The 19875-nt window shown below is 41.5% G+C and overlaps 1 protein-coding gene across 7 annotated transcripts in view; it reads left to right on the top strand.

The window, feature by feature from the left end:
• MAPK6 (mitogen-activated protein kinase 6) overlaps positions 1–19428 on the top strand; it is a 63729-nt gene extending 44301 nt beyond the window's left edge. For 3 of the 7 annotated variants that reach the window (XM_041418990.1, XM_041418986.1, XM_041418991.1), the window contains 5 exons: positions 10461–11668; positions 12287–12431; positions 15455–15619; positions 16253–16454; positions 17058–19428. In XM_041418990.1, the coding sequence (XP_041274924.1) occupies positions 11114–11668; positions 12287–12431; positions 15455–15619; positions 16253–16454; positions 17058–18156 (2166 nt within the window). In that variant the 5' untranslated portion in view covers positions 10461–11113 and the 3' untranslated portion in view covers positions 18157–19428. Of the gene's footprint in view, positions 1–4887; positions 5482–5712; positions 5865–6083; positions 6231–7694; positions 7797–10460; positions 11669–12286; positions 12432–15454; positions 15620–16252; positions 16455–17057 lie in introns of those variants that run through there. The other 4 variants (XM_041418988.1, XM_041418985.1, XM_041418992.1 and 1 more) reach the window with 4 other exon arrangements.
• The last annotated feature ends 447 nt before the right edge of the window (positions 19429–19875 follow it).

The following is a 19875-nucleotide window of genomic DNA, read 5'->3' as shown; positions in this document are numbered from 1 at the left end:
TGAAATGAAAACTTTGGGTTTTGCTGTCTGACAATACAACAAAACTGATTCAAGGTAGCTTTTGCAATGCTGAGTATTCACTGTGTAATTTGTGGTAGATGTTCTATAAAAAGTCCCTACTTCTTGATATTTCTTAGATTTTCAATCTCTTTAGCTTCAGGAGACTGACTGGGGTAGGAGTCTGGCAGGGACAGTTTGCAATCATTACTTGAAGCAGTGTGCTTCCAGTCAACCTGCTGCTTTTGATAAGTGCTATTTTGGGAATCCTGAAAAAGGGTGTTGGCCCCAGCCAAAACACACCCAGAGCAGCAGAACAGCTATCGGCCTCCCGCAGGCCTGCCCTGACCCTGCAGGCACCGCGTGGCCCTTTATCTTTAGCCATGCAGCGTGCTGCTTGCCTGTGAAACAGCTGCATCCGTGAGCCGGGGCACGATGGGGATCGCTGTACTCCAGGATGGCCTCTGCCTGAGCAGCCACTAAGGCACAGTTTCTTAAAGTGCCTCCCCAGGCAGGTTGTTTCATCCTCTTTTCACAATACCCATGTATTTATATTGAGCTTTGCCCCCTATAAATGTATTTCAAGAGGATTCTGGTGTGGATGAAAATGTTAGTGAATGTTAGTCCAATTTTTTCTTCTCTGTAAATGACAAACTGTGCGGCACCAGCTGTATTTACAATCACACCAGAGGCTTTATCTCTGTAATGCAATAGGAATCAAAATCCTACGTGTAGGAAGGCTTACAGTGCTATAAGAATGAACAAGAACAGTTCTGCATAGCAATATGTATATTTCTGCAATTAAATGCAATAGTTCTACAAAAACACAGCATTGTTCTATATAAATCCATCATCAGGCATTCATAACTTGCCCAAGAGCTGACATATTTTCCAGTAGGGATCCAAAATCACATGTATTTTTTTGCTGAGAGCACCCAGTGCTGTTTCCAGGGAGTCTCTCTACCTTGGAATACTCAAAGTGTTACAGATATTTAAATAATATCTGCTGCCTTTCAACTTTAGCAGCACTTCAGCTAATGCAATAACCAGCACAGAGGCCTCAGACAAACATGTTCTGATGCCACTTCAGTTGGCAGATGTGCTCTCCTAACCACTTCACTTGAGGTTTTGGAGGTAGGATGAGAATGGTGCCTTGCTGAAGGTCTGAATGGGGAAGAACCATCACACACTGAATTTTCTTGCACCTGAAGTGCTGGGACAAAAACATTTGGTGCTTCTTGTTTCCACTGCATCCCACACTTTGCCTTGTCCTCCTGTAGAATATTTTTCACCCACAGACTGGATCTACAGCTTGACTCCAGCAGACCCACAATGTCCCATGCTGGGAAGTTGGAAGGAGCTTGGGTCACTTGGAGCACCCAAGTATGAAAATGTTGGTACCTGTCATCCTTTAAAAAATTAAACTAACACACATACGGCCTTAATTGCCTACCTCAGTAATTTTTTCTGCATGTTTGCTATTCTGTGCAAGATAAACTAATGAGGAAATGATGAAAGGCTGAGAACCTGGGAGAGCTCCAGCCTTACACACAGAGGGCTGATGCTTCAAGTGATCACCCAGCTACAAGGCAACTTTTCTAAGCTTTCCTCTTCTCTCTTTATTGACATGGCTTTGCCAACTCCTGCTTTAGGCAGCTGCTCTGCCCTGTGCTGAGTGTTGTTTAAAACATAGAAAAAAGAGGCAATGGAATTGCCTGACTTAATAAAACAGTGTGATTTTAAGCAGGGGGCCTGCTGTACCAAAGTGTCCTAGATCACTGATGATCTACCAGGGGGGAAGAATTACTTGTTCTGTTTTAAGTGTTTAATGACTTTTTGTCCTACAGAATTTCCAAACTATGTCACATAACCCATTTATTTCTAGTCTCAAAGTTGAACATCTTCTGTGACTTTCTTCTTCCACCTCCATTTGCCCTTTGTACTTTGCTGTCTCTGGTTTGAATTGGTGTCTGTTAATGGTCTGTTCTTTTCCAGTCTGTCTATTGTTTCACATAGGAATGCAGATCTTGGGGTATGTTTTTTTCCTTTATTCCAAGTCCTCATCGTAGTTTTCTTTGCTGATCAGAATGTACATGGTACAAATCTTGCTCTAGCAAAATCAGGTCCATCCAGGTGAGCCCAAATGAGGTGACAAAGTGTTGTCTGTGCCCAGGGAGTTCTGCCTTCCACCAAGTAAACTTTAACTAAAAAGGGATCTTGACACAAACATTTGTTAAAAGTTTCTAAGGTGGCAACTTCTGTGTGGTTACCTGACAATAATGCTGATTGGAATTATATTTTAAGATTTATTGGGAATTTTTTAAAGTCTGCTAATGTAGAGAGTGAGTGCTTGTTAGAAAAATCCATTTGTGTTAAAAAATAAGAAATTAAAAAACCCTGTGTCCATTATGGCAAGGTGGTGTCTGACACTTCCAGGAAATGAAGGTGCCCAGGAAATGAAGCCACCTGAACTATTGGGTTGCTAGTGAAACTCAAATTTATCTGGGCTGTTTGTGCTGAACATCAGCACTATGAAACTAAGCTGGAAGAGCAATTGATTTGTAAAGGTTTTGTTTAACACCTGCAGAGAAATAGGCTGATGGGAAGAGGCAGCAGTTAAAGGAGACCCAAACAATTAAAAACTCTTGGGATCTGTGCCAGGAAAACTAAATTGTATTTTAGGGCTCAGAGCACAGATAAGCAGGAATAAGCCAAGGAGGCCATAGAAACTGAGTATTTCTTGAACCTCTCCCCATCCCCTTTTAATAAGTAGATTTTTTCCTTTAAACTCATCCCTATTCACATGCAAAATTCATCTTAAACTTTGTAAGAAATATGGTCAGTCTTTAAAAATGTATCCTAGGACACATTTCCCTTCTTCTGGGAGAATATGTAAGTCAAGCACTGAAACTGAGACAAAAGCCTGGAGCTGCCAAATTACCTTGGGCAACCTTTTCAAACCGTCTCCAAATCTTTCTTCCCTTGCCAATCATAATGGGTGTGGACACTTAAAAATATTTAATTCCCTTTTATGCCACAAGTAACAATTCACACACAGGACTGAAATATTACACTGGAATTTACTGTTTGATCTTTTTGAACTTGGATATAATAAATGAATCATTGCTGCAGTTCTAATTATTTTTTAATTGCTGGTCTTTATGACCTTTGAAATGCAATTCTCTTCTTGTTCTGCATTTCACTGACAGTTAACATCTGCCAGTGTTTTAGAATGAGTTGGTATCACCTAGCATATAATCTACGTGCTATGAAATTGCATTCTTGTGGGAAATGTGGAAAAAAATTGTCACAGTAATTTATAGCCTAATCAATAGGATATTAAAAATCTGAAAACAGATTAGCAATTTTCTGGATTAAATAGTTATAAATTGCCATGAGACACACAATTCTGAGCAACTCTCATGTGTATTGTAATTCTATAAATAGTGAGGCTGAAGACAAGTAATATTCCTGTACCATGCTCTTCCTTTTGTAAGATTTTCCTCTAGATTAAAGGATCTCATTCACTAAACCCTACCACAAACTACATTCCTGGAATGGGAGAAAATATTTTGGAAGGGAAAAAAAAGAATGCAGTTCATGACTTATGAATCATGAACCCAGAAACTGGTGGCACTTCTGGGCTATGGGAGATTAATAAGTGAGAGTGTGCTACCCAAGTGAGGAAGCTTGCTGCTTACTGCAAACCTCCTCTGTGTTTGTTAAACTACTTTTCAAACAGTCTGGGCTGCTGCAGAGCAAACTCCATGGATGTGCAACTTCTCTACCTGCCTGAATTGACACTGGGGACATTGGCAAACAGTCCCAATGGACAGAGATTATGGGCCCTCCAGGTGCTGTTTCAAGGATGTAATATAAAATTTTTCTTACTTCAGCACTCTAGAATCTGAGGATCAGCTTGCTCTTTTGTTTCTCATAATGAAAATATTTCGTATGGATGGAGGGGTTCTTTAATTAACTAAATAGCTCTGGATTTAGACATACAACCACTGCTGCTCCTGCCTTTTTTTTTTTTTAAGCCCCAAATCTCTTCCTTTAATTCAAGTAAAAACTCCTCTGTGGCTTGGCTCTGATTGCTGTCCTAACATCACCTCTTCCAAATGTGCACTCCTGCAGATTTTTCTTTATGGAGTGTATTTAAATACAGGCCTTCTGGAGCAGCAGTGCAGTAATCTTCCAGCTCTGTTTTGCTGGTTGGGCAGAAGAACTGCAGCTTTGTTTCTGACTTTTCTGTGCTGTTGGCAGCATGGTGAGCTGCCTACCAATTAGCAAGCATTGGAATATAAAGTTGGTTACTGGCTTCTGTACGTGTGCTGTGAGCACAGTGCAGCAGTGCCAAATGCCCAGGTCACCTCTCCTGGCAGCGGGGTCAATATCAGAGCTAGCAGTGCATCTGACTAATTGAAACAGAGGATGTTTGCTGCATAATTGAAAAGAGATTAAAAGTTACTTCAAAAACTTTAGAAAAGCTGAAGAGGGAGATCCTTGGTTGTTGATATATGACTTGTTTATTTTAAAAAATAAGTTACATGATCTAAAAGTGCAAGGGTCAATTGGATGCTTCTATCCAAATGGCAGCAGAGCAATAGAGCCCTATTGCATATAACTTCTGTCCTAGTACTAGCTATAAATAACCTGTGTTTAACCTGAAGAAATGAATATTGATTGCTTTATCACTTTTTGAGCCACCCTGCACTGGAAAGGCATATAAGGGGCTGCAAAAGGAAAACTGCACCCTGCCTTGACAGTTGTACCAAAACTGGGTACGAAGCAGAAAGCTCTTCTGATACCTAGAGGCTTGGTGTCCTCACGCTTCTCTCTCCTTACTAAGAGTGCTGTATACGAGTCTCACGGGGGAAATGTAAAGGTTTCATTATTTTTCTTTATTTCGCTGTATTAGTTATGGTTTTGGGGAAAAGCAGACTCGTAGTGCCTTTGTTAAGGGAGACGCTATAGCAAGGCAGAAATCCTTTGTGGTATCTAGAGGTGACAGCAATGGCAAAGCTGTAGACGCTCGTGGGGAGAAGACTCAGATCGGCCGTGGCATTAAGACTGCAGAACATCCGAGCCGAAGCGTCACCTTCCGAGAGGGGAACTGCCTCCGCCGCGCCCGCCTGTTGCCTTCCAACTGTTTGTTTCTCTGCCGGGAGGGACGTTTAGTGACGGGCCAGTTGAACGGGGCACACCCGGGCGCTTCCCCTCCTGTCGCTGCTGGAGCTCCGCACACCGACAGCCGCGGGGACAGCGCTCGTTCGGCGGGGCCCCGCTGGGCCTCCCGCTCCCGCTGCTCTGGCTGCCGCAGGGGCCACGGGGCGGGCAGAGCCGCGGCCGCGCTCCCTTCGCCCCAGCTGCCGCCTTTCCGGCCTTCGTGTGACTCAACCGTGCTTCGAGACTGCTGAACCCCTCGGGCCAGCGGGGCACGGCGGCAGCGCCGTGCCTCAGGCCGACAGGCGAGGCGGTGAGGTGAGCGAGGGGATGTCGCGCGGGGTCGGCAGCACGGCTGAGCGCAGCCCTCACCGACACCAGGGCGCTGCGCTGCGCTGCACTGCACTGCGCTGCTCCGCTCCCGTCCCGTCCCGTCCCGTCCCGTCCCGTCCCGTCCCGTCCCGTCCCGTCCCGGTCCCGCTCCCGCCCCCGTCCCCGTCCCCGAGGGCCACCCGGGGCCGCCCCTGGCGGGCGGAGCCGGCGCCGCGCCGCCCCTCCCTGCCCTCCGCGCCGGGTTACATGGCGGCGGCTGCGGCAGCGGCAACTGCGGCGAGGCGGGCGGGCGCCGGGCGAGGGCCGGTGGCGGGGCCGCGGGGCTCGGCCGTGTGAGCAGCGCACCCCCGATGAGCCTGGGAAGGCCCGTGAGTGCGAGGGGCGAGGGGCGCGGGGGTCTCGGCCGCCGCACGCGCGGGCCCGGCCTCGCCGCACAAAGGCGCTTTGTTCCCTCCGTCCCGCCCGGCGGCGGCAGCGGCGCCCCCGGCCCGTTCCCTTCCGCCCCGCTCCCTCCGCCCGGGCCAGGGGCTGCTCCGGCGGGGGCCCGGGGCCGGGCTGGCCCCCGCGGCGCGGCGGCAGCGGGTCCCTGGGCCCCGGCGGGCGAGGCTGCTCGGCCCGGGGGCGGCGGGAGGAAGGATGTCCTTTGCCGGGGGGCCCGGCCTCCGCCGCCTGCGGAAGTTTTGCTGCTGCGTTCGGCGCGGTTCTGCGAGCCGAGCCAGATAGGGCACGGACAGGTACCGCTCGCTCCTGCTCCCGGGCGCCCGCAGGCTCCGGGAACATTTTGTGGGGAAAGTGACTTAATGCTCTTAATAAGTAGCTTGAAACACCCGACGGAAATGGCTTGAAGAGAGACTGCCTGAGTTTTGGGATGTGGGGAGCATGTACCCTTGGCTAGGCAGATAGGATGCTCTCGCTTGGCGTCTGTAGGATGTCTCTTTTTGTGGCTAATTCAGTGCCGTTTGGGATCAGCCTGACAATGGCTGTTAATTGTGTTGTGGAAAAGAAACGGCGGTCGGCGTGTTGTCGTATGGCCAGTGCTGTCGCCAGCAAGCTTTTTATATAGATGTGTGAGTGTGTATAAAAACAACGTCGTCACAGCATTATGTGTTAATAAACCAGTTACAAATGCCAGAAAGCGGTGGCTTAAAATAGAGGTGCATTTTGGTTTGGCAGTTGCGTTCAGAAAATGTGTGCTCTAAAGCTAAAATGGGAACTTTCATTTCAGCTCTTTGCTCAAGCTCAGTCCTTGCTTGTGTGGTTGTTATCTCGAATTCACTCTTGACTGGTTACCTGTTCAGTGGAACAGCAGATGGTAGCAGGTCTGCAGAGGTGCAGAAGGCTGATGGTGGGCTTCTTCTGGGGACTTTTCATTATTATTATCTAAAGGGAGAGCTAAACCATTTTTAAACATGATAGAAAAAAGTACACTGGGTTCTTGTGTGTTTTTACAGATCCTTCAGAAGATTTATAAACTAATAGTAACATTTGCTTACTGCCAGCACCGAGTTCCCTAAACAGTGTGGGGAGCAAGTAGGAGGCTTTAGAAAGCAGCAGTTTCGTGAGTTGGACGATGACTCACTCTGCCTACTGACTGCAACGTGGCTGATCTAAAAAAAAAAGTTCTGTGCCCCGTATTTTTTAGTCAAAGGGATAGTACTTAGCAGATTGTATAATATGTCGTTAGTCATTCTTGGTCTTTCTCCTGTGAGTAATAATTTGATCATTATATGGTCAGCATAATCAAATTAACTGGTATCTTTCAGTCTTATTTGTATTTCTGGCAAAGTAAACATCTCATACCCGACTATTTCGGTGTACATCCGGTTTCCTGAAAACTGTGATAAATCCACGTGCAGGAGTTGAGCGTGATTTGAAGGGGCTGCTTGCGCAATGCCTGGAGCCAGTAAAGTGTGATGATCATTGCTAGGGATGATTTCAAAGCCCTTCTCTGGGTCACTTCTGTTACCCTTTCCCAAAAACTGACCCATTTTAAAACCATACTTATAAACCACTTAAGAAACAGGTATCTTTGTGTTTCACTCTTTAAACTTTGTGTAAAGATGGAGCAAAAGTACCACTTCAAAAAAAACCTGGGCGTCGTGGCAAGGTGATAGCCTAGATGAAAATGTCAGTGCCTGCGTCAATAGCCTGTCCAGAACAAATTGGGATGATAAACCCCTCCCACCCTTTTTTATACAGTAGTCCATTATATGTTTCAAGTGGTTAGAACATGGGATTCAGTAATTTGTTCACAGAAAGGAAGCTTGGAGCAGGATCAGGTCAAATGAAGGCTGCACCAGGTTGGTTGCTTATGTTGTCAGCATTTGTTTTCTTAGCTAAATCAGTCTGGTTGTGGAGATCATTGCAGGCTCTCTGAAAACCTTGTAATTAGTGGACACCTAGTGAAAGGATAAGTGTAAACTGATGATTAAAAATGCATTTCAGAGATAGAAAATGCATCATTTCAGAGATAGAGAATGAAGATTTTAGGGCTCCTCCTTCAGGAGTGGGCCATAGTTCCCTTTCTCCCTGAAGCAGACCTTTCATTGCTGCATTCACTTATGGCAGTAGGGGGTAAGATCTGAGTTATGGCAAAGAGATGGTAGATCTTAATCTCTGCTGCTGATGGGCATAGTTTTGAGTCTGTTCCTGGGCTGTTTAATGGGACTAACTAAAAGAGAGTTTCCAGATGTGTCACACAGCTGGTGCAAACAGTTTCGGTATTGCTGCATGTTGAAGACATCAGCAGTGTGAAACAATAAGTCTAATTATGAGGCAGAATACAATTGGTTGTAGATGGTCCCAAGGATGTAAAATACAGCTTAATGCAGGGTAATTAAACAGAGGCCTTGGACCTCAGGTTAATGTGAAATTTGAAGTATTGGTACAAATTTTAATTTCTGTAACAACTGGTGGGATGTTGGAGTGAAAGGTGAATGGGGTGATATAAACTGTTTTACAGGCAGCAGCTCAGAATGAGTGAACCTGAAAGTAGTACATGTGAGAAAATACTTTCAAGTTTAAAAATGTTAAAAATCAAAGAGGCTAGACATCTGGATTTTACAATTGTGAACAGAGTTGGATAGTCACTGATGCTGTCTTCTTTAGGATAAATTTTACTTTTGTTCTTTAAATAAATTCATAGGTATTTTAAAAGGGGTCCTCACTCTAGTGTCTTAATATTGCTAAAAATTCAAGATAGTTTGGGGTAAAGTAGTTGTGTTACCTCTTTGTTTGTACTGAGACTATAATAACTTTTGTAAAGCACTGTTTAAGATTAGGACTCTTGCCAATGCACAAAGAAAGCAATCTTAAGGCAATCTTATGTTCCCTGTGCTGGGTAGAGAAAGCTCTGAAGATCACCCTTGTGGCAGGGTATACCACATCAGTAAAGGCCAGCTCAGTGCTTTTCAGTTTAGAAATACTACATTTGGTGATCTCTATTGAAAAAGAAAGTCTGAGAAGAGATTGTGTTTCCTTCTTCCCCGTGTTTGCCATGTTCTGTCCACATACCTGGGGGCAGGTGGTGTGTGGCAGGAGGGAGCCAGGCTGGGCTCTGGGGCTGTGTCTTGATGACAGTCAGGCTTGAGCCAAAGGAAGGGTAATATTTAAATGTGTTGAAGCAGTCTTGTTTCTCATTGCCAGTGTGCCTTTCTTTATTATTTTTTTTTCTTTTTCTCTATACAATTCTGATTACTTTAGTGAATTGAGGCCATTATTTAAAATATGTTAATAACCTGTCAGCTGCTCTTGCTGGTGTTAGGAGTGAGGAGACTTGTTTTGCTTGCTCCCAGTTGTCCCACTGAAAGGCTAGCACTGTTTTAAAGGAAAACATTCATATAATTAATTCTGGAGTGTTGGGATAGTGTGGTGACCTTTACATTTAGGGAAGAGCTGAAATGTGTTAATCTGAGATTGAACAGGAGACACTTGGTGGTTTGATGTGACCTATACCTGTTGGGGAAGAACATTCAAGTGACTTGTAGTGGAATTGCCCAAAGCTTGCCACACTTACCCCACTCTGACTCTTCCCTTTGTGGCATTTTTGAGCTTTTAAAAGAAGTGAGGATGTTGTACAAAAATGCACCATGTGGTCTTTATGACTACATTCTGCTGTTGCTGACGGGAATTTATTGAGAAAATTGCAAGTTTGGTTTTTCATGATAGGAGGTGAATTCATTACACTGTTAAAAAATAAATGATGTCTGAAAGAGCCCATATGTTAGGGGAAACAGTTGTAGAACATATCAGTTACTCTGTAAAATGTACTTGCTGCTAGTTTTTCTACGTTGGATAAGTATAGAAATAACTGATAAAGCAATAATATTTGTCTGATATGTAGGAATTACCCCTATGATTCCTGTAACATTGAGTCTGTAGAGGCAAAGTTATTATTTGAGGTGCTGGTAAACTTTATCCAAAATCACAAGGATTAAAGCTTTATAAGTGGCATTGGATATGTGTTGTATATTCAGCGTTCTGGGAGTGTACAAGCCACCCTTTTTGTGTGACCAGTACCTAGTTACCTCTTATTATGGTGAAATAGTTAAACCTGATTTTGGCTTCAAATAAAAGTTTAGTGAAAATAATTATTTCAAAATTTGCTGACAGATGCTGTGGATACTGTTGCTTCTGGCTTGTCTCTTAACAGCTCTTAACAAATCAAGTTTGCTTTGTTAGTCTCTATGCTAAGACTAGGGAGGATTTCTTGTTTTGTGCCATAAATTCAATAGATTACAATCAAAAATGTTCAAGATATATGAAATGGTTGTTGGTCATTATTGCTTTCTTCCACAAGTGTGAAAAGTACATATAATTTCTAATTGGTTTAGCTTTTTTGACGATTTATTATTTTTGTAACTGGACAGTAAATAAGTTTTATATTTAGGACAACTCAATGAGCTGGGGGAGGAGGAAGACTTTTGTATGTGCTGGGTACTGATGTATTTTTCTCTGCTTTTCAGGTTGCCACGGAGTAAAATGGATGGTAGCTTTGATTGTGATTGTGGTGAGCTGGAGCCACCTGATCATTAACAGAAGGCATCTTTTGTAAATCAAGAGCTGCCAGTTTCCCATTTAACTAGACTGTAAACAAAGAAGAGAAAAAGGAGGAAGAAGGAAAAAAAAATAGTGCTTACCAGCACCATAGAATGACGCTGCTCAGGACCAGTCCAACACTGAATGTATCTGCACTGTGAGGAGGAGGATGTTTATAGAAGCCTATTATGTGCATATTTATTCACATTTTTGTTAAATGTTAACCAGATTAGCACAGTAGAGCTGAGTGCATAGTATGTCATTTCATTCCGTTTGAGTTTCTTGTGAGTATTTTCTTTAATGTCTGCAGAAATGCTGCACCTTTCTTGAACTATGAATGCTGCAATCTTTCGATCTTATGCTCGGTTTGAGTTCTAGAGCTTACAAGCTCTAAATTCAAGGGGACACAACAGGCCTGGCTGGCTCATAATGAAATGAAAGTGTCAAGAAACCATCTTGCAGTCAAAGCCAAGTGTTTCTTCTCCCTTTCTCTAAGACCTTTCCTTCAGATACCAGTGGAAGTGTCTCCGTGTGTTTACAGAAGCTTAGTAGTTTGAGGAAAAACGTAAAGAATTTTAAAATGGCAGAAAAATTTGAAAGTCTCATGAACATTCATGGTTTTGATCTGGGCTCTCGGTATATGGACTTAAAACCACTGGGCTGTGGTGGAAACGGCTTAGTTTTTTCTGCTGTCGATAATGACTGTGACAAAAGAGTAGCTGTCAAGAAAATTGTCCTTACAGATCCCCAGAGTGTTAAACATGCTCTACGTGAGATCAAAATTATTAGAAGACTTGACCACGATAACATTGTCAAAGTATTTGAAATTCTTGGTCCCAGTGGAAGCCAGTTAACAGATGACGTGGGCTCCCTGACAGAATTGAACTGTGTTTACATTGTCCAGGAATACATGGAGACAGATCTGGCTAATTTGCTAGAGCAAGGCCCTTTACTGGAAGATCATGCCAGACTTTTCATGTACCAGCTGCTACGTGGGCTCAAGTATATTCACTCTGCAAATGTTCTGCATAGAGATCTCAAACCAGCTAATCTTTTCATTAATACTGAAGACTTGGTGCTGAAGATTGGTGACTTTGGGCTTGCACGAATCATGGATCCTCATTATTCCCACAAGGTATGCAGAGAGTGGGAATATCTAAGTGATGGGTTGACAACTGTGCCTTCTTAAAATAGCATCGTTCTCCTTTTTGCGCAGGTAGATAGGCTGTGGAAGGCCCCTTAGCGTGGTTTGTCTCAGATAGGACTACTGCAAGCATAAAATATGCTTTTTTTTTTTACTAAAAGGGTTCAGAAAAGCAAAGGCTTTAACAGTGAAGAAAGAACCTGAGATGAAGAGCAACATTTAGTTATATTTAATTATAGAAGCCTTAGATGAGATTATAAGTAGTGCAAGTGTGGCTGCTCTGGGGGATTGCTTTAGAGATACTGTCCTCCTGGTCTAGATGTTTCACAAGAGAGTTCAGTATCATTTCTGCATTTTTTTTGGCATCTGAGAATGAGAAAGTTTTGCTGCAGTACCTCATTTGACTATATAAATAGTGTCATATTTGTATATGGTTGCTGTTCACTCACAAAGATATTTGTCAAGGTAGAAAGAAGGTTTGGTAGAATGCACACAATATAGTCCCTGGGACTTTGAGACTAAAAAAATCTTGTTAGTAGTGTATTAAAAAACAAATTTAAAAATGTAAGTCTTAAAAATCTAATAAAAATTTTAAATTAATTTTATTAGGGCCATCTTTCTGAAGGATTGGTTACTAAATGGTACAGATCGCCCCGGCTTTTGCTTTCTCCTAACAACTACACTAAAGCCATTGACATGTGGGCTGCAGGTTGCATCTTTGCTGAAATGCTGACTGGGAAAACCCTCTTTGCAGGTGGGTAGAATAAAATCAGTGGTATATTCATAAAAGGAGTGGTACTGCTTAATTATCTTCCTTGGGAAAGATCGGTTCTTGTGGCTAACATCAGTAGTCACTGACTACTGATATCATATCATATAATACAACATATCAGGATATGCTGTATTATTGTGCACTATATAAACTATAGATTGATGTGTCTGTAAAGCAGAAGACATTCCAATTTCATTACTTGTTTTGGTGTGTATTTAGATAAATACCACAATTTATTCTAGAAGTCATGCATGGTAAATATGTCTGTAATTGTGTTAAGCTGAATTTATTGGTTGCCTAAGAAGTGTTCTGATACATGTGTGAATTGCTGCATCCAGGGAGTATTTGAAGATTATGAATACCCTCAGTATCATATGCATAAAGTTTATTTTTTTAATGTAGTTAACCTCATCACTTCTTACTTCTATATATTTTAAATTATGAAGCTCCAGGGGTGTAGATTTAGAGGTGTAAAATTTAGTGCAATACAGCAAGGAATTGTGCAACCTTCAACTGTTACAGGTAAGATAGGAAGCAATGCTCTGGTCTCATTGGGTACATCGATATTAGAGCTTTGATTAGGATCAGGAGCAAATTTTTGGAGCCCATCTCTTGATGGCCATCCTGTACCATGTTGCTGACCTAGCTCAGAGCACAAACTAGAGCATTTTAGGTAAAGTGAAACTGTTATTTGCACTATAGGAGATCACCACCTGCTGACAAGCACTCAGTCCATGGGAGCAGATGAGCAAACTGCAGAAATACCTCTGAAATGCTTATTTTGTGCACCCTGGGGCCTCTGCAGCAGCTGTCTCATTCAGGCTCACTCTTGGATTTGCTCCTGTTGGTCTGAATTATAGGAGTAATGCAGATAAAACCTTGAGAGCTAAGCTTGCATTTCAGAGTTCACATTCCTTTAGACACAAGGACTGTGGACTGAAAGCACACCTCTGCAGTCATTCTTTGCTTTGCATGAAAAGCCAATGGAATGGAAAGCTTCTTGCCATTAAATAGTTACTGGAGAACTGTCAACTGAAAGCATTATTTGGTGTAAATCAGTGATTAATACATGCAGAGGCTTCTCTTAGCATGCAGTGAGTTTTTCACTCTTTGAGTTACTAACTACTGGAGTAATGTCCCCAGAGACATGCTTGGCTGATACAAGATTTATTAGGTTCCTGTTGGGAGAAAGTCTGCAGATTTCATCATTCAGCATAGATAGATCACAACTGGCAGCACTTTGTTTTTTTATCCTTTGAGTGTCATTGGTATTTGTCACAATTTTTTATTGGCCCAGTTGCTGTGCAGAGAGTTAGAATTCTGTTAAAAGACTTGGTCTTAGTCACCAAAATCCTAAATTTGTAGGCTTGTTTATATCCCTTAATTGCATTGAGTAGATACTTAGAAAAATATTTTAGATATAGGTGTGCCCCCCTGAAAATTTAGCACTGCCATGGTTTTCTAATCTAAAGAAAAATGCATCTTGATGTCATGCATTTGGAAAGGAAAGATGGTTGCAGATATGATAGTTATTCTGCCCTGAGACTGAATAAAGTTCTTCTGCAGAGTTGTTTGGAGGTTTGATTTGGTTAATTGCAACTTCCTCTCTGTTTCTGAACGATCCCTTAGGAATCCTGCTGTTCAGAAAGCTGATGAGAATGGGAGGGAAGAATACAGATTAATATTGCTGAATACCTGGAACAAGTGAAGGAAAGGAAGTTGAGGCAGTGGAATTCAGTAACTTTGCCAAACATCTTCTCTCCTTCTTTGTTCTAAATCAATATTTTGCAATGGTTATTTTGCTGATAGTGGACAGGAAGATGATTAATTTTTAGGATGGTACTCATTACACAGTATGCTATTTTCCAGCAAATTACAAGCAATATAACATGATAGATCATATTAAGAAATTGTTGTTGTAATCTGAAGTAGAGCAAAACAGCTCTTTCAGTCCAGTAAAGTTAACACAAGGCAGTACTGATTCATTTGGGGAACTCTGTCAGATTTTCTGCAGTGACTTTGTCTCAGCTTTTCAAGTCACCTGGCAGGTGTGTGATAGATGTCCAGTGCAGACTGCTGTGCTGTGCAGGCACTGAAGTGAACCTTGGAGAAGTTTGGAGATGGTAGAGTCTCTTGTTGCCCCCATTTATTTTTATATTTGTTGTCACATACATCAGTATTGCTTGTGATTGCCCAGAGCTGCTTGGTGAAGGAAGGAAACATTGGCATGCAAATAATCCTATATAATTTCATCTGCTAGTTGAATCTCTAGGATCCTACATCCTCCTTGGAGCTGAACAATGAGCTGAAGTTGGCAGGTTGTATTTCTGGGTACTTCAGTACTGAATATAGATTCTATTCATTATTCAAAATTGACCTGCTGTATAGGCCCTTTTTGTTCTTACCCAGAGAAGCTTCAGGTAGTGCTAAGAGATTACTGTAATTTCAGTCATACTAGAGTACTTTTTTCAAAAAGAGCATCACTCTATGTAACCAACACGTGATTTTTGTGTTGCACTTGACAGTTAATGCAGGATTTCGGAGTAGAAATTAATGCAAATGGTTATGGCCTGCAAAATGTCTTTCTGAGCTAAACTACTACTGTTCTTATTAATAAGGGACATATAATCCAAAGTGAGGTCAAATAGTGTATTAATTAGGTGGATCAGTTGAAAGGGGAGGATAGCAGTATGTCGTGTATAATGAAAAGGGTATTGCTGTAGGATACCTCATCCATAGTGAAAACACCCTTAAAAAGCTTAAGGTTAGGTCTCTATCTGTGAGTAGCAGCTCTGTAATTCTTCATATGCCACAGCATTTCTTGAGAGCTCTTCAGATTTATTATCATGTAAATTCGGAACTTCAGCCTTTCCTCTGTTGCAGGAGATTACAATCTTTTGCTAGAAATAGCTGCTCAGAGCACAAAATTTTGACATGCCTTTCATATACAGGGATCAGAAGTGTTTAAAGTTGAAATGGCAACTTGTGTTTCTTTTGGTGCTCAGGTGCACATGAACTTGAACAGATGCAGTTGATTCTAGAATCAATTCCTGTCGTACATGAGGAGGACCGTCAGGAGCTTCTCAATGTAATTCCAGTTTACATTAGAAACGATATGACTGAGCCACACAAACCTTTAACTCAGTTGCTTCCAGGCATCAGTCCTGAAGGTAAGTAATGAAAAAATCCTTGATTCAATGTTTTGATGTTTCAAAATCATCAAAAAGTGTGCAGCTTTGAGGTGCAGGTGTGTGATTGTTAAAATCAAGTTTCAGTTACAAGAATCTGTGTTCTCTGAAGAAGGATTATCTTCTGCCCTAATAAAAGAAATTTACTTCCATGATGGCTGCTTGGTTATCTTTAGAGTAGAATTGTGAATCCCTGCTGGACCTATTTGCAGTGGAATGGCTCTGTTTTGAGACACTGGCTTTTTAAATAGAAGGGAACATTGGAATGGAGTCACTACAGGAGGACTGTCTTTCCTCCTATAGTGGAGACTGTTCTTAGAAGAGAGTCTCCCAGCCAGAGTAACAGCAGTGTTTCCTGCTGGATACTGATTCAGCTTGAAGCTTTCTGTCGCTGTTTTTTTATGCTTTAAATTAAATTATGATTGATCTTAGATTTGACTTCTCTCTCTTTCTGATGGCTCCAGGATGCATATTTGGCAGTGTACTGTCAGTAGCTGATACTTCACAGGCAGCTACTTTGAAACAAATAGAGGGCTCTAGAGCAGAGCACTGCACCTTAATGTTAGATTCTAAATGTCAGAAATTTCCCATTTAATGGTAGCTTATATTCTACAGCACTGGACTTTCTGGAGCAAATTTTGACATTTAGTCCCATGGATCGATTGACAGCAGAAGAAGCTTTGTCCCATCCTTATATGAGCATTTATTCCTTTCCAACGGATGAGCCTATTTCAAGTCATCCTTTTCACATTGAAGATGAGGTTGATGATATTCTGCTAATGGATGAAAGTCACAGCCATATTTATAATTGGGAAAGGTAAATTTATCACTTACTGTGGTAAGATCGCTGGATGGTTTTGTGCTTGAAGTGACATTGCTTCATGGGCATTATTTCCTTTTCTGTGTTTTTCCTCTTGAGTTGACCTGACAATAAAATTTTCTTATTTTCTTGTAGCATTATCATTGGATTTATAATCCGTTAGATGTGACTTGGATATGCTGGTGGATTCCTGAATTGCATTCAGGACTCTAGAATCTAAAGTTAATATTTCCATTCTTTTTTTTCTTCCCCAAAATACTTCTCTAAAAATAAACTTTGTTTAAGGAGAGTTTTAGTTATGATTGTCTTGTCTAATGCTTAATGCACATTGTAGTAAAGAGGTTTCACAGTAGTCATCTAAAGTCAATTAAACACACTTTAGAAAAAGTTCTGTAAATGGAGTGAGCTGTTGTGCATAATTCTGTTTCCTTATGCTAGATTAAATTAAAAACCTGGAAGAGGTATCCAGTTGGATTAAGGAAGACCTTTGTGTTGAATTGCCATTATTTTGTAAGGGAATTTCTAAACTTGACTGTCTCTGTTTTGGGAGCCAGAGGACTCTTGTTTTTAGCTGCTAACACTTAGGAAATTGTTTTACAGATACCATGAAAGTCAGTTTTCAGACCATGACTGGCCTATTCATAATAACTATGAAGCTGATGAAGTTCAGCGTGATCCAAGGGCTCTTTCTGACGTTACTGATGAAGAAGAAGTGCAAGTAGATCCTCGCAAATATTTGGATGGAGATCGTGAAAAATACCTGGAGGATCCTGCCTTTGACACCCACTTCTCTACTGAGCCTTGCTGGCAGTACTCAGATCACCACGAAAACAAGTATTGTGATCTGGAATGTAGTCACACTTGTAATTACAAAATGAGGTCCTCTTCATACCTAGATAATTTAGTTTGGCGAGACAGTGAAGTTAACCATTACTATGAGCCCAAGCTTATTATAGATCTTTCAAACTGGAAGGAACAAAGCAAAGAGAAGTCTGACAAGAAAGGCAAGTCTAAATGTGAAAAGAATGGGTTGGTGAAAGCTCAGATAGCACTTGAGGAAGCATCACAGCAACTTGTTGAAAAAGAAAGGGAGAAGAATCAGGGGTTTGACTTTGATTCTTTTATAGCAGAAACCATCCAGCTTAGTTTACAACATGAGTCTACTGATGTTGATAAATTAAATGACTTGAATAGTTCAGTGTCTCAGATAGAGTTGAAAGGCATAATATCGAAGTCGGTGAGCAGAGAGAAGCAGGAGAAAGGAATGGCCAATTTGGCGCAGTTAGAAGCTCTGTACCAAACTTCTTGGGACAGTCAGTTTGTCAGTGGTGGGGAGGGGTGCTTCCTCATAGACCAGTTCTGTTGCGAGGTAAGGAAAGATGAACAAGTTGAAAAAGAAAATACTTACACCAGTTATTTGGACAAATTTTTTAGTAAGAAAGAAGATGCTGAAATGCTAGAACCTGAGCCAGTAGAAGAGGGGAAGCTTGGGGAGAAGGAAAGAGAAGAGAGCTTTCTCAGTAACAGTGGGGAGCTCCTCTTCAACAAGCAGCTTGAGGCTATAGGTATTCCTCAGTTTCACAGCCCTGTTGGTTCGCCTCTGAAGTCCATCCAGGCCACGCTAACGCCTTCTGCTATGAAATCATCTCCCCAGATTCCCCACAAAACCTACAGCAGCATTCTGAAACATCTAAACTAAAACACTCAGCAGACATTTCTTTTATATTCATGAGATGTGTTTGTCTTTTTTTATTACTAGTGTAAGTAATTTTTTTACTTGAATCAGATGGTGTAATTTTGGTATGGATTTCATTAGTTTTCTGTTTACCATTGTTTTTACAATCCAGAATTACTTTCTATACATGAGTTAGTTTTGTTTTTAAACTGGCATGTCGTTTGCACACAAAATTAAAGAATAGAGCAAAATAATGCAAAATGCAGGAGGTAACAAAAAATGCACTAAACCAAGTAAAAAAAAAAAAAAAACATTCTCTCAGTAAAACAGTGTCCATGTTTTGCAGAAAAAGAACCTTGCCTTGAAATTTACACAGTGAGACTGTACATAATTGCATGAGAATATCTATTTTTCCCGAAACATTTTTTTCATTCATGCGTATTTTAGAGTTTTTCATACTCTACACATTTCTTAGACACATGATACCAGCAGCAACTGAAATGAATGCAGAATTTGGTACGCATGTGTTATCTACCTCAAGGTAACAGCAGTATGTGGCAAAACATTAACCACCCATAGTGCTTCTCATTATGCACTTCTATTTAGCCAGCATTATTGTAGTAGCTATTCCTATTGAAAATCATTCAATATTTATAAATGTTCTGGTATGCATTCTTTATAGTGAAGTGTTAATATGCAGCACTTTTATTTATTTTAGCAAATAAGTATATTTCTGTAATTATAGAAAGTCAATTTTTGAGTTACTTTTCAGATAAAAGTTTTTGTTTAGCACTATGGTTTTATTGCCTACATAGCTGGATATATATTAACATCGGCTTATTCTGAGGCTATCCAATACATTTTTATTTTTTAGTTTTCATTTCAAGTAAAGCACTCACTGTGTATAGGAATTTGTAATTGGAGGTGCTTGATCTCTACAAAAGAAATTAGGAATTGCTTTATTATCAAATGCTCCTAGAAGTCTTAATTGTGTTCATTTTTTAAAAATTTTGTAATGTTAGTTGTGTGCATGGAAATAATTAAGGTACAACATTACTGTAGGTTAAAGTTCTATATGGTGAGACATTTTGTTTTTACTGTATGTTTTTACGAATGATTCCTGTCCCACTCCCAGCCCCCCTCAAAAGCAAGCATGAATAAAATTAGGTTAAATATAGCATGTAGCATCTCGGTCTTTTAAAAATTTGTTTTATCTTCTGATTTTTTGAAATACTGGATGTATCATTGGCTCCCCTGTTTAAAACTAAAAACAAATAAAAACATGGCCAGCAAAAATGGCTGTTTGTGATGCTTTGTACACCCCCTGCCAGATGAAGAGCAGCTGCTGTGCTGCAGCTGGGGCAGTTGTGAGGGTCACTGCCTAACACAGGGCGCTCGTGGAAGCATGAGAAACTCTCCCTGGAAGGGATGCAGCGTCTTGCAAGGAGACTCCCAAGAGTTTCCTTCTGTCCTGCTGCCTGCAGCCTGGACAGAGGAAAATCCCAGGTGATGGTGTGGCTATGGAAGCACAAATATACAGCGGTGTCCATAACCATTTCTGTTCAAAAAACCAATTGGCTTTGGAAGTGTTGTTTTATCAAAGCTTTAGCCAGATGAGTGTTAAAGGAAAAGCTGCAGTGTGTGTGTGCGAGCCCCTTCACGTTGCTGGCAGCCTGGAGTGAAGCTGGGCCTGCAGGTTCCCTCAGCCAAGAGCCTGGCTGGAGCACTTCCACAAGGAGACTT

The sequence above is a fragment of the Onychostruthus taczanowskii genome, unplaced genomic scaffold, assembly GCF_017590055.1.
Source record: "Onychostruthus taczanowskii isolate IOZ18803 unplaced genomic scaffold, ASM1759005v1 scaffold6, whole genome shotgun sequence".
NCBI lineage: Eukaryota > Metazoa > Chordata > Aves > Passeriformes > Passeridae > Onychostruthus > Onychostruthus taczanowskii.
Note: the sequence above shows the minus strand (reverse complement) of the source record. Positions and strands in the feature narration are given on the sequence as shown.